Below are 15,623 nucleotides of genomic sequence, written 5' to 3'. Positions count from 1 at the left end.
TATTTTCATAAGCCCCGTTGAATTTTTCTTGTCCTAGTATTGGCTTCCATTGTGTCCCACTTAAGGGCATGTAAACACACCTAAATACCTACATTACCGACCTCACTTTTTCAGTTTACTGAATTTCCTTTGGAATTAAAAACTTTTTTGTTAATAAACTATCGGACTGAAACTTTATGAAGACCATAAACTACGTTTGTGTACTTCATTTAAGTAGAAATTTCGCTAAAAATATTTTTGAAGAAATTAAAACTGGGACCATTTTTTATATCTTATTTGTACCTTAAAATTTTTTGAACCTAAGAACTTTTTTATATGTAAAATATCGCCCTCAAACTTTGAGAAATGCAAGAGCCAAAAGTAAATCACGTTTATGTACGTCTCTTCACATCTCGCAGATATTTTATATATAATAAAAGTTCTAAGGGTCCAAAAATTTCAAGGTTATGTCAGAAAATCGTTCCAGTTAATGCCTTTGAAAATAATTTTTATCGAAATTCCTAATAAATTGAAGTACATAAACGTACTTTATGGTCTTGTGATACATTTTCCAAAGTTTCATTTCGATATTTTATTTACAAAAAGAAGTTCTTAAGTTCGAAAAAAATATTCAGTGAACTGAAAAATTGAGGTCGGTAATGTAGGGATCTGAGTATGTCACCTGTCCTTAAGGATAAACCCAAAAATTGTTGTCTAATTAGCCTAAAAAATATCCATTTATATTAATTCACAATAATAATAAATAATAATGTATGTTTGTTTCCATCGATCAAATGATGTATTAGCCACTCATTGTCACGTGTTTTTGTACTAAAAATTATAATCCACAGTTTTAAAATTGTGTTTATGTAGGTTAGCTTTTCGCAACTGCCCCAATAATGTATTGTTTGCCTTAACTCAGACACTTAAGGCCCTTAAAAATAACTCGGATTTTCCTCAGATCCATAATATGTCTAGAATATTCATTATTTGATTTAATATTTTAACTACATGATATAAAGGCAATTATTCTGGAAGACACATACATATTTTTCTAAAAAAATTTCTTTTTTTTTTAAATTATAATTTGAGTGTTTTTGCACCTGTAAAATGCAACGCCCTAGCTGAGAGTGTATGCCGGGTTGCAGGCACCCGGTGTAGTTTTAAGTCGCATAATACAAAAGTAATACAAATAATAAAATAAAATAATAAACAAAAAAAACCTCGGTAGCTCAGTTCTTTATGCAATCTGACTTCAGGTTAGATGTCCAGGTTCGATCCCTGAGCCGGTATCTCTGGTAATTTTTGTATGTACTTTTACTCAGGTTCTGGTGGTTCGGATCCCACCTTAAGTTGTTGGTTTCCCTATTATGCACTTGGCTGTACCTAGGTTCGCCATTAATTTAAGAGGGGTGAATTCACGTAAAAATACGGTTGTTCACAGTTGGAGGGGTGGGGGTAAGTGGAAGTAACGTTAGGAATTTAGAAAGCGCTTAACACGTTCCCTATTGATAAACTTGAAGATAGTTTGTAAGTTTTTTTTTCCTCTTTTTTAAGAATATCTCTTTTACTCCTGTTTCCTAAAAATTTTCCCTTATTCACGATTTTTCGTTAAATAAAAGAATCGCTTTTAGTCCAGAATTCACAACTTGGTAGAAAGTTAAGCTAGTTTCTTAAAAATTTATCTTTTTCGTTGAAGATTACCTCTTTTTTTAGATGAAAATTTAACTATTATATTTTTAGTTCAAAATTAATATTTAGTTGAAATTTCAACAATTTGGTTAAAATTGTTTTGTTTTTTTCTCAGTTGAAATGTCAACAATTTGGTTAACAATTTCTTTTTTTGGTTAGAAACCTACTCATTTTAGTTCGAAACTTCTCTTTTCTGTTGAAAATTTATCTCTTTGGTTTCAAATTTTGATATTTTATTGAAAATACGTATTTTTTATTGCATTTAATTGTTTTTATTTTAAATTGCAATCTATTTTGGTTGAAATATCATCAATTACACCTTTCGCTAAAATCAAAATCTTGTTTAAAAATTTAACTACCAGGTTGAATTACTTTCTTATAATTAAATTTTTTTTAATTTATAATTATGGTTGAAAATTCCTCTTTTTAAACTGTATTGTATGAAAAAATCATCTCTTCGTAAATACAATCTTTTTTGGCAAAAAATGAAATTATTGAAATAACAATTCATCTTTTCGGTTGAAAATTCAAATGGTTTGGTAGAAAATTATATTATAGGCTAAAAATTAAATTTTTTTTCTTGAAAAATGAAATACTTAATAGAAGATTAACGTCTTTGCTAACAATTTATAGCGTCAGCTGGAAAATTCAACTTTTTTGTCAAAAATTCTTTTTTTTTTTTAATTTGTCTTTTTGTGCAGAAAATTAACTGGTAGAAGCCTTTTTTATTAAACATTAATTTTGTAATCTAAAAATGTATCTGATTATTTTTAGTTGAAAACTTATTTGTCATAGTTGAAAATTGAATAAACTGTTTTGTGGAAATTCATCAATTTTTTAAATACGTTTTTTGTTTTCTGTGCTGAAAATTAATCTTATTTTTTTATTTATCTTTTGGCTGCAGATTCTACTTTTTTAATTAAAATTGGTCTTTTTTGGTCGAATTAAACTAATCGAAGATTGTTTTTTTTTAATTAATTTTTTTACTGAATATTTGGCTATTCCATTTTTAGTGAATAATTTCTCTTTATTAGTTAGAAATTTAACTACTTGTTTTTTTAGACAAATCTGCTATATCATCAGAGATGGTACCTTACCGACAGTAGATCAATCCTCCAAACCATGTTTGTGGTTCGATTCCCAATGGAGTGAAGAAGGAGTAGGATCTTTTTTCCAAGAAATAATTTTAATTTCAAGATATTATTTTCCATCTAGTCTGATTAAGACGTTAAGCATCGTCTGTTATTGAAGATTCTTAACTTGATCGATATTGTGTGGATTTTCTGCCTTCATGGTTTGGAGGGTTGATCTACTGTCGGTAACGTACCATCTCCGATGATACGATAATTATTAAATCCTGGGTTCAAAACTGATCTTTTTTGTTAATAATTTCTGCTTCTACTGAAAATTCATCTTTTTTGATCAAAATTTAATCTATCTATTTAAAAATGAATTTTTTTTTTGAAGATTCCTCATCTTTAGTCAAAAATTTATTTCTCTGGTTGAGAATTTAACTATTTTGTTAATAATTCTTTTTTTTAGCTTAAAATTAATTTTTTTAACTGAAAAAATAACGATTTCGTGTTTCGCTGATAACTTATCTTCTTTAGTTAAAATTTAATTTATTTGCTAAAAAATGTATCTATGTAGTTGAAAACTTCTTTTCCATGATTAAAAATTAATTTTTTTAATGTAGATATAACTATTCCCTTTCGGATTAAAAATTTACATCTTTTAGTTAAAAGTCCATGTATTTTGTTTAAAGTTAATTTCTTTCATTGAAAAATGTAACTTTATGTTGGAAATTTGTCTTTTTTGGTAGAAAATTAATCATTATGTTTGAAAATTCATCCGTTTGGTCTAAAATTCAACTATTCGGTTCAAAATCTTGTTTTTTATTGAAGATTGATCATTATAGTTGAAAATAAAAGTTAAAAATTAAACTAATTTGTTAAAAATTCATATATTTTGTAAAAATTAAACTATTTGGTTAAAAATTCGTTTTCTTCTTCAGGTAAATATAAAATTGTACGACTTGAGGTATAACTATTTCATTTTTGTTTATGAATTTACAATTTTTAGTTGAAAATTCTTCCTTTTGGTAGAAATTTAATCTCTTCAGCTGAAAATTTATTTTTTGGTCAAATACTCATCATTTTAGTTAAAAATTCATTTTTTGTGTTAAAATTGAAATATTTTGTTAAAAATTACTTTTTCTTTGTGGTTGGAAATTATTATTTTTATAATTTAAAAAAAAATAATTACTCCGTGTTTCACTAAACACTTATTTTCTTTAGTTCAAAATTCAACTATTTTGTAGATAATTCGTTTTTAATTAGATATAAATTAAGTTTTTAATCAATAGTTTGAATATTTTATTTTTGTTTAAAAATTAATGATTTTTTAGTTAAAAGTTCATGTATGTTGTTACAATTTAATTTCTTCGGTTAAAAATTTAACTATTTTGTTGAAAAAAATTCGTTTACTACATTGAAAAAATTAATTTTTCACATGTAAATACACAGTATTCTATTACTGATTAAAAGTTGCTATTTCTATTTAAAAATTGAACTATTTCATTAAAATTAATGCATTTGGTTCAAAATTCGTCCTAGTGGTTTCGATTTATTGTTTTAGTTATAAATGTAACTATTGTGTTAAAAATACGTATTTCTTATTGCATTTACTGTTTTTAATTTAAATTACAATATATTTTGGTTAAAAAATCATCATTTACACTTTTCGTTAAAATTAAAATTTTGTTTGAAAAATCAACTACCAGGTTAAAAGTTGAATTACTTTGTTATAATTTAATTTATTTTTAATTCATAATTATAGTTAAAAACTCTTTTTTTTTCAACTGTTTTGTATGAAATGCAAGCTTTTGGGTTAAAAATTGAACAATTCTTTAAAAAATTTAATAATAAAGATAAATATTAACTTTAATGTTCAAAATTTTTGTTTTCATGTTGAAAATTCACTTGTTTTATATAAAATACGTATTTTTGTTAAAAAAATCGTCTCTTCATAGATACAATCTTTTTTGGTAAAAAATGTAATTATTTAAATGAAAATTCATCTTTTTAGTTCAAAATTCAAAAAGTTTGGTGGAAAATTAGATTATTTGGCTAAAAATTAAATTATTTATTTGAAAAATAAAGTATTTAGTAGAAGATTAATGTTTTTGTTGAAAATTGATAGCTTTGGCTGGAAAACTCAACTTTTTTGTTAAAAATTAACGTATTTTATAAAAAATTTGCATTTTTGAGCATAAGATTAATTTCTAATTGTTAGAAACTCATCCTTTTGGCTTTAGATTCAACTTTTTTTTTGAATTCGCTAAAAAAAATACGCATTTGATTCTCAAACCTATTAAAAATATGACAAAAAAACTTTTTCTATTAGTGTAGGAAATTTCAATAATACAAGGTTATAAAAAATACGAGGAAAGTTTTGAAATACAAAAAACGGCGAATTTTGCAGCGGTTCATTCACAAATTTTCAGAAATATTTTTCATTATTTTTTATAAAATGTATAACTTGTCAAAACAAAAATAAAAAATCGTTAAGAAATCTCAAAATTCCAAAATAATGAAAAAATGTAACATCATAATAAAATAATTTTTACAAATTAAAAAAAAAATGAAAATTAGACATTTGAAAAATTTTTTACTTTTTTTATTATTTATTACAAAAACGTTGCATAAGAATTTTTTTCATAATTTTTGAACCTATAGGAATTTTTCTCGACGATTGAAAATTGAAAAATAAAGTTTCCGACACTGGAAAATTTCAGAAAAAGAAAATATTCTAAATAAAAAATTCCATAAATTGGAAAATTGTTGATAATTTGAAATTGATGAATTGAAATATTTAAAAATCTAATCAGTTAAGAAATTTGTTCAATAATAAACTAATAAATAATAAAATAGAATACTTTCATTGAAGAAACAAGTTTTTTATATAATTCCTTATTTATTTCTGATTAAAACATTTTTCAAATGATTTAGATTCGAGTATTTTATAAATCGAAAATCTTTAAATGAGCTATTTAGGAAAATTTTTCAATATAAGAATTAAAAATTATCGGTATTTTTATAATGTTGGAAATTTTTTAGTTTCATTATTTGATTTTTCGTGAATTTTCTTTTCGGGAATTTGCCAGTCTTCCTGATATTAACTAACTTCAAAATTACCAATTTTCTTATGCTAAGTAATAGTCGGTTTACACTATGATTTGAAAAGGGGGAAAAAATTGTTTTCTGGAATTACTTTCGAGTGCATTTTAATGATTCGGAAGCAGATTGTCAATTGTCATTAGGAAGAGATGACATTCTGTTGTTTTTGGTAATGACATCCTGAGCAAATTTAGAAAATCTGTCGTCCTTCGATTTCTAAGCCTCAATCGATCTGGAAAGGAAGATAAGGGAAAATTTGGGATCCTTTTGAACTTGATAAGAATCTGAGGACCGGTCCGAGATGCGTGAGATTGTGCACATCCAGGTCGGGCAGTGTGGTAACCAGATCGGTGCCAAGGTCAGTAAATATGAGAGGAAAGATTAAAGAGACAGATGATTTTTTAATAAAATTTCACAATATTTCAGAATATTATATAATATTAAATTAATCATTGTTAAATTCAAATTTAATTGATAATTCTTAAATTTAAATTTAATTAATAATTTTTAAAATTTGTTGTATTCTCTTCAATTTCTTGCAATGTCACAAGTTGAAGATAGGGTGCATTGATTGCCCTGGTTTAGTGATAGGAGACATTGCTAATGTTTCTAATTGAAACTGAAAAAAAATTTGATCAGAAGTGTCAACATTTTGTAAATATTTTAATTGAGAAATTATTTGAAGAACTCTTCCAGATTTGATTAGATTGAACAATCCAGATTTGGACTTTTAAATATTTTATGTAAATTTGTTGAACATTGGTGACCAAAATTATGATTTCTTGATTAATTTCAATCAGAGGAACCACTATCCAGAATGCATCTTGTCTAATTTATTTTATTCATCAAACTATATTTAAATAATTTTAAAAATCATCATTAGTAACAAACAATTTGTTGGTGGATTCTACGCCAGTTTCACACAAACCAGACCAATACAGCATTGATTTTTATTTAGAATTAGGCAACTTATTTGTTTAGTAAAGCAAATTTAGATGGTCAAAACCTTCACATGATTTTTTTTAAAGTCATTCCACTTTTTCTACTTTGGACACTTTTCAATTAAGCAATAATTCTACTAGTTCATAAAATGTTGCAATGCTTAACTTGATTAAATAGAATTAACTGAAAATCTTTTTTTTTAACGTTAAAAACTTCCGGATAACTAAATTTTGAGATTTCAATTTATTCCAACTTTTATTATGGTATATATTATTTTTTATGGTATAAACTAAATATTCTTTGTTTCAATTTTCATTACCAAAAAAAGCCTATCCTTATTTTATTTATAGTTTGTCACTTTACATTTCGAAATGTTCTTTCAGAGAAATAATATTAGAATCTATGTGCTTAACATAAATTCTTTCAAACAAAATGTTTTTTAAAAATTTTGTTCACTTAAGATGTCATTTTTTTACTATTGAATTCTTTTTCTTCTTTAAGTGAAAAGAAAATAATTTCGTTAAACATTTTTCTATTGCAGAATTTTTTTTCAATTTATTTATTTTTTTTTTTATTATTTATTTCTAGGCTCCACTATATTCATAAAAACTATTTTTTAATTTACGAGGTATTTATTAAAAATTTATATGACGTAAAATTAAACCAACAAATTATTTCACAATTCAATATTGATTAAAATAACTATTAAATAAGAGAGTTAAACCCCTTACTTAATATAGGCTAATTTCTCTTTCATTATTTTGAAACTAAAATTTATAGTTATTCTTTGTATAATTTTACTAGTGAAAGGTAATAAAAAATGAGAAACACAACAAATTATTCTAAAATTTTCAAAAAATTTTGGGAAATACATGTTTTTTGGATTAAATACACAATTTTTTGCAAATAATTCAATATATAAAAACTGAATTTTCTGCATGTTGAATACAAAAAAAATTTCGGTTGTTTGAAGCGTCATGAAATCGGTAAAAAACCCCAAAATTCCAAAATAACGAAAAAATTTAACTCCATAAAATATTACTTTTTACAAATTAAAAACAAAAAAAAATACAAATTGGATAAAATTTTTTCTTTTCTCAATGTTTACTAGCAAAAACTTTGCATACAAACAATTTTCCATAATTTTTGAACCCATAGGAATTTTTTTTTACGGCTGAAAAATATTGAAAAATAAAATTCCTGACACTGCAACATTTCAGAAAAAGAAAATATTCGAAATAAAGAATTCTGCCAATTAGAAAATTTAAAAATCTGATCAATTAAGAAATTTGGTAAATAATAAACTAATAAATAAAGAAATAAAATACTGTAGTGAAGAAATAAATAAGTTATTTATTATTTATTTGTTATTAAACATTTTTCAAATTATTTAGATTCGGGAATTTTATATTTCGTAAATCTATATGGAATTTTGTTATTTGAGAATTAAAAATTTCCGGTATTTTAATAATTTTCAAAATGTTTTATTTTGAACATTTGCTTTTTCGGAAAATCTTCTAAGATTTTATAAATTAAAAAATGTATGGTCAAGTCATAAAAAACCAGACATTTCTAAAATTTCAGAAATTTAAAAAATGTATGGTAAGTTTATAAATTACCAAAAATTTCTAAAATGTTGAAAATTTATAGTAAATTATTAAGCAATCAAAAACTTCTGAGATTTCTGAAATTTTGGAAGTTTTGATAGTTTAAAGTAAATTAATAAATTACCAAAACCTTCTGAAATTTTGGAAATTTAGAAATTTATGTTAAATTTATAAACTACCAAAAATTTCTGAAATTTTGTAAATTAATGGTAAATTTATAAATTATCAAAAACTTATGAATTTTGTAAATTTTAAAAAGTTATTTTATGTTTATAAATTACCTATAACTTCTAACATTTTTGAAATTTTAAATATATTATAGTAAATATATAAATCACCAAAAATTTATAAAATTTCGAAAATTTTGAAAAATTAGGGTAAATTTATGAATGAACAACAAATTCTAGCGTATTGGAAATTTGGAAAATTTATGGTAAATTTATAAACATTTAAACATTTCTAAAATTTCTGAAATTTGCAAAATTTATGACTAAATGTATAAACTACCAAAAAAACTTTTAAATTTTGGAAATTTTGAAAATTAATAATAAATTTATAAACTATCAAAAACTTCTGACTTTTTTTAAATTGGATAATTCATGGTAAATTTATAAATGACCGGAAACTTCAAAAATTTTGAAAATTTATTTCAAATTTGTAAATTATCAAAAACTTCTGAAATTTAGAAAATTTTTAAAGTTAATGATAAGTTTATAAATTATCAACAATTTTTGAAAATTTGAAAATTTATGATAAATTTATGAATTACCAGTAACTTCCAGAATTTAAAAAATTTTTGAAAGTTGAAATAAAATTATGAATGACCACACTCCTAAGATGTTGGAATTTTTGAAACTTTACGTTAAATTTATATATTACCAATGACTTATGAAATTTCAAAAATTTTGAAAATTAATAGTAAATGTATATATTACCAAAAACTTTCAACATTGTTGAAGTTTTGAAAATTTATGCTAAATTTATAAATGACCAAAAACTTATAAAATTTTGGAAACTTTGAAAATGGTAAATTTGTTTAGTACAAAAAATTCAAACATTTTGAAAATTTATGCTAAATTTATAAATTACCAGAAACTTCTAAAATTTTGGAAAATTCGAAAATTTATGGTTATTTATGGAAATTCCCAGAATTTTAATAGTAATTTACAATAGCGCAATATAAATGATTGAAAAATTCCATCCCCGCTGTATAGGCATAAAAAAGGTCTAAAATGATACACATGTTACACAATTTTTTTTTACAGTTCTGGGAGGTCATCTCAGACGAGCATGGAATCGATCCAAATGGTTCCTACCACGGAGATTCCGAACTGCAACTCGAGAGGATCAACGTCTACTACAACGAGGCAGCTGGCAGCAAATATGTCCCTCGAGCAATCCTCGTTGACCTTGAACCGGGTACCATGGATTCCGTTCGTTCCGGGCCCTTCGGTCAAATTTTCCGGCCGGACAATTTCGTCTTCGGTCAATCCGGAGCCGGAAACAACTGGGCCAAAGGTCACTACACCGAAGGAGCCGAATTAATCGACTCAGTCCTTGATGTCGTCCGAAAAGAAGCTGAAGGTTGCGACTGTCTCCAAGGCTTCCAAGTGACCCACTCTCTCGGGGGTGGCACCGGATCCGGAATGGGGACCCTGCTCATCTACAAAATCCGGGAAGAATACCCCGACAGAATAATGTCCACCTTTTCGGTTGTACCTTCTCCAAAAGTATCAGACACTGTTGTTGAACCCTACAATGCGACCTTGTCAGTTCATCAACTTGTGGAAAATTCAGACCAGGCCTACTGCATTGACAATGAAGCCCTTTATGATATTTGCTTCAGGACTCTGAAGCTCACGACTCCAACTTATGGTGTGTAACTTTTAAAGTGATAACTTTCTATGGCAAGGTGTAATCTCGTAAAATTGGGTAACTCTTTGAGGGTAACGCTTCCAGGGTAACGCTTCCTCTTCTCCATCTCTCCTTCGCTTCTCCCACTGATTGGCTCTTTCAATCCCTCTCCGTCTCTATCTCTCCTTCTCTTCATCCACTTTTCTCTCTTCCTCTCTCCTCTCTCTCCTTCTCACTCGCTTTCGCTGGCTCTATTTCTGCCCATATTTCACTCTCGTACTCACACTGAGACTCTGACAGTAGTATTTTATTATTCCAGGGATGTTTAATTTAGGTCTGCGACTCATTTAGGATATTTAAAGTAGTGTCATTTAATTTTTTTAAATATTGAATTGTGGGCCTAACTATTTTTTCAATCCAGGGTACAATGTATGTATACCATAAAACCGCATTGAATCCTTTGATCTTTTAAAAATAATCTTAAAGTTTTGATTTCCGTTGAAATTATTTAGGAAGATCTAAAATCTATTAAGATCCTCTGAGGTTCCTGGACATATAGTCAATCTTTTAAATCTCATCAAATCTTTAAAATTTCTCTATATTCCCATAAAATTGCACAAAATCGTATGAGGCCCTTCAAAATCCCAAGAAATCTGTGATATTCTTTGTAATTTCTTTTAATTAATTATAAGATGTTTGCTTTATTGGTACCCTGGTCTAGAAATTAAACAAAACATGTTGCCTTTGTTAGTATGCTAGTCTATAGGAATAAATTGAAAGATGTTAGCTTTGTTGGTATATTGGTCAATTAGAAATTAATTGTAAGCTGTTTTTTTGTATACTGATCTATAGGAATTAATAAGAAGATGTCAGGTTTTTATCAATACTGATATAGAAAAATTATTCATAAGATCTTTGTTGGTATCCTGATTTGGAATGTAATTAGAATATTTTAGCTTTTTTTGTATACAAGTCCATAGAAATTCATTGGAAGATGTTAGTTTTGTTGGTATACCGGTCCATTAAAAATGAATTAGAAGATGCTGGCTTTGTAGGAACACTAATCTGAAAAAATTAATTAGAAGATCTTTGTTTGTATCGTGTATTAGAATTTAATTAGAAGATTTTAGCTTTATTATTAGAATAGATCAACTCGTAGTTCCCCCACTTTGTGCTTACGTTGCCACAGTCTTAAAGAATAACAAAAAAAAAGGACTCCTGCTTCTTTCGCTAGTTTGGCTCCTCATTATTTTAAATAATGGCCGTAATCTTTACTATTAGGACATAACTAAGAATTAAAAAATTAGAGGGCCAGTTTATTTATATACCGGGTTGGACTAATCTATTCTTCGGTGGTGCTTATACAATTAGAATTAAACTTCGCTTACTGGTAAGTTCGTTCAATTATTTAATTGTATTTCGCGCCACCTCCGAATAGATCAACTTGTAGATGTTGAAAGCAGTTAGCAGATTACGATAAACAATCTGATGATAAAAATGTATTACAAATTTTATTACATTTAGAGATATTTATACGCAGAATTATTTACGAATATATTAATTAATTAAACACAAACTAAAATCAACTAAAATTAAGACCTAGCAAATTGCTGGCTATCCTTTACAATCTCTCTGTCGTAAAATCTGGCGAATGTTTGAGACCTATTTGTCCAAACTGCCGTCTTTCTAATTAATTCTAAATCAAGCTAAAAAAATATCGGTATCGATACCGCTCTCAGTTAAGGTTTCTTCAACCCAACGACTTAAAGTTTGCGAAGAAACAGCCTCATGGGGCTTTTGGAATGAACTGAACATTTCCTCTACATTAAGTAACGATCTAGTTTTTACAAGATAGCTCTGTAAAGCTGAAGCTGCACACATTTTGTCTACAGATTGAAACTGTAGAACTAGTAAAGGTGGTATTCGGTTTTTATTTGATATCTTAATGCGTTCGCGAATCTTATTCTCAATTGCCTTTCCTCTATCTCTAATGTTAAAAATCTTTACTAATGAAAAAGTTTGCATTCTGTGACCAGTTATGACAGCAAGCAAGGCTACTAATTTCTTCGATAAATTTTTTAAACTGAGCTCCTCATATGGAGGTATTTCTAAAAGGATCCCAGGTACTCTCATAACGTGGTCTTTAAGGTCGCAAACTCGACACGCCTATAAAAAAAGGCTTAACTCTAGGGTCCTTAGCGATTTCCGAGTCTACGATTAATGAGATTGCTGACCTTGTGGCGTTTATGGAGTTATGTGACAACCCCTTTTCAGATTCGATAGTTAGGAAAGCTAGTAGGTCTGCTATCGGAGGATTAAACAATTCAATCGATCTTCTGGCTGAGAATCTCCACCATTTTTTAAATGCCACGTCCTACGCTTTTGTCAAAGAAGAACTTAGAGAACCAGTCATGACCTCCAACGATCGCTCTGGGGCTTCCCGTCTCAGGAACGCCTGCCGGATAACCACCCTATCACCAGGGTAAAGTTTTTCCAAAGCGGATGAGGATTCCTATCAGACGAAATGAAATGATTGATATTCGGATTAAATTTAATTGGTTTTCGAATCAGTAGGGAATTAAATAACAGATACCAGGGCTAGCTTGGCCAGTCTGGCACTATCATGATTCGCTCTGTCTGATCTCTTTCAATTTTTGTGGGAGTTCTTAATATTATACTGAACGGCGGAAAAGCATAAAAAAACGGAGCTCAGTTTTAAGGCAAAAGCATCTATCGCTTCAGACTCAGGATATCTTTTCCAGAAGAACGCATACATTTCGAATTCGTTCTACTTGCAAACAAGTTAATTTCTGGTTTTCTGGCAGTTTTGACAATCTTATTAAATGCGGGAATAGATAGTTCAAATTCTGTTTCAGGTTCTAATTTTCGCCACTTGGAATCTACTTCAAAAATTATCTTGTAAACTAATATAGCAAGGAAAAATCCAAATATTGATAATTAAAAAAAAAATCTTATTAAATTCCTCGCACTGAACACGACTCATTCTATTAATGTACGACGCGGCAGTCGTATTATCTATTCTTAATAAAATTTCCCCATTATGAAAGTTTTTTGCTAAACTTTTAAGCCCAAAGAAGGAGGCTTTGAGTTCTAAGAAAATAATGTGAGGCTTACGTTCAGAAATTGACCAGCATCCACTAGCTTTTTGATTATCACATACATCTCCCCACCCTGAGTTAGAAGCATCAGAAAAAATCTCTAAGCGAAACACAAGACCTTTAATAGAGTTATTACCAGATAAGATAGATGATTGTCACCATTTCAAGCCCAAAGGAATAAATCTGACAGTCATGAGAGCATCATAGTTTTCACCATTTTCTCTTAATATCTATAGAAAATAAATAAAAAATTTCAGCTTTGTTAGTGTACAGGTCCATTAGAAATTAATTATAAGATGTTAGCTTTGTAGGAATACTGCTATAGAATAATTAGTTAACAGATCTTTGCTGGTATACTGGTTTGAGAATTAATTAGAAGATTTTAGCTTTATTAGTATACTTGTCTATAGAAATTAATCACATAATTTTATCTTTGTTGGTAGATTGGTCTAGAAATTAATCAAAACATATTAGCTTTTTCGTATAGAGCTCTGTTGGTATACTGGTCTATGGAAAATAATTAGAAAATTTTAGCTCTTTTAGTATACATGTTTGATTGTTTTTGTATTTGTTCGTGTACCAGCAAAGTTAACACCTTCTAAATCAAACCAATATTTTCCTTTGATTCAAATAAAGTATCATTGAATTTCCAGGTGACTTGAACCATCTCGTATCAGCCACCATGTCAGGGGTCACAACTTGTTTGAGGTTCCCAGGACAATTGAACGCTGACCTCAGAAAATTAGCGGTCAACATGGTTCCATTTCCGAGACTGCATTTTTTCATGCCAGGATTTGCACCACTGACATCTCGTGGGAGCCAACAATACAGAGCATTGTCAGTTTCTGAATTAACTCAGCAGATGTTTGATGCAAAAAATATGATGGCAGCTTGCCACCCAAGACATGGAAGGTACCTAACTGTTGCGGCAATCTTTAGAGGAAGGATGTCCATGAAGGAAGTTGATGAGCAGATGTTAAATATTCAAAATAAGAACAGCTCCTACTTTGTTGAATGGATTCCTAACAATGTGAAGACAGCCGTTTGCGATATTCCACCCAGAGGACTGAAGATGTCTGCAACCTTTATTGGAAACTCGACATCAATTCAGGAATTGTTTAAGAGGATATCAGAGCAATTTACAGCTATGTTTAGGAGAAAGGCCTTTTTGCATTGGTACACTGGAGAAGGAATGGATGAGATGGAATTTACGGAAGCAGAATCCAACATGAATGATTTAGTTTCAGAGTATCAACAATATCAGGAAGCAACTGCTGATGATGAGGGCGACTACGACGAGGAGGAGCTTGAAGAATAATTGACGAACCGAGAGGCTTAGAATCGAATTTTTTAAAATTATACTATATTTTTGTACTACAGTTTTATAACACGTATAGTGTTTTGTATACTGTTTTCGATTTGTATTTTGTCTTTTTAATAGAGTGAGTTTTACGCTTCAGGAAGATGGTTATTATTTTTTTGGGCGACTTAAAAATTCAAATTTTGGTTGATAATTAATCTGTTTTTATTTAAGATTAAAATATTTCTTTTGATATTCGACTTTTTGTTTAAATTGAATCGTTTTTATTAAAAAATAAAATCTTTTATTCTTGAAAAATCAAATATTTGGTTACAGTTGGCCTACTTTGATGAAAATTAATTTTGTTCTTGTTGATGACTCCTCATTATAATTGAAAAAATTAATCGTTCTGTTTGAAAATTAAATGTTAATATTATTTTCGTTAAAAATTATTTTTCAACTGAAAATTGAACTAGTCCATTTTTAGTTGAAAATTTCACTATTTTGGTGGAAAATTGAACTATTTGGTTAAAAATTAACTTTTTTGATGAAAAGTTATATTCTCGGGTTAAAAATTTATCCACTTGGTTAAAAACTAAAACTTTTAATTTTTTAATTAATATTCTTGGTTGGAAAATAATATTTTTGATTAAAAATTTAACTTTTTTCGTAGAAAAGTCAACTAATTGGTTGAAAATAAACGCTTTTTTAAACTTCTTCTGTCCTGAAGAAAATTCGTCTTCTTCGCTTGAATTCAACTATTTCGGAAAGAGAGTTATTATAATTTTTTGTTCAAAATTCAGCAACTTTTTTCAAAATAGAACCACTTCATTAAAAAATCTTTGAAAACTCCTCAGTTACGTTGAAAAATTATTTATTTGTGAAACATAATTTTTTTTAGTAGAAAATTTATCTATGTTGTTAAAAAATCATCTATTTTGTTGAAAATCCA

General features: G+C 27.8%; 1 protein-coding gene across 1 annotated transcript; it reads left to right on the top strand.

Moving 5' to 3' along the window:
- The first annotated feature begins 5,992 nt into the window (after positions 1-5,992).
- On the top strand, positions 5,993-14,819 carry LOC117179174 (tubulin beta chain-like). Its single transcript, XM_033370898.1, has 3 exons — positions 5,993-6,207; positions 9,664-10,273; positions 14,025-14,819. Exons 1-3 carry the CDS (start codon positions 6,151-6,153, stop codon positions 14,687-14,689), a joined length of 1,332 nt encoding a protein of 443 aa, XP_033226789.1. The 5' UTR covers positions 5,993-6,150; the 3' UTR covers positions 14,690-14,819.
- Positions 14,820-15,623: the final 804 nt, after the last annotated feature.

Source organism: Belonocnema kinseyi, chromosome 8, assembly GCF_010883055.1.
Source record: "Belonocnema kinseyi isolate 2016_QV_RU_SX_M_011 chromosome 8, B_treatae_v1, whole genome shotgun sequence".
Lineage (NCBI taxonomy): Eukaryota > Metazoa > Arthropoda > Insecta > Hymenoptera > Cynipidae > Belonocnema > Belonocnema kinseyi.
This window is presented reverse-complemented; position numbering and strand designations above follow the sequence as displayed.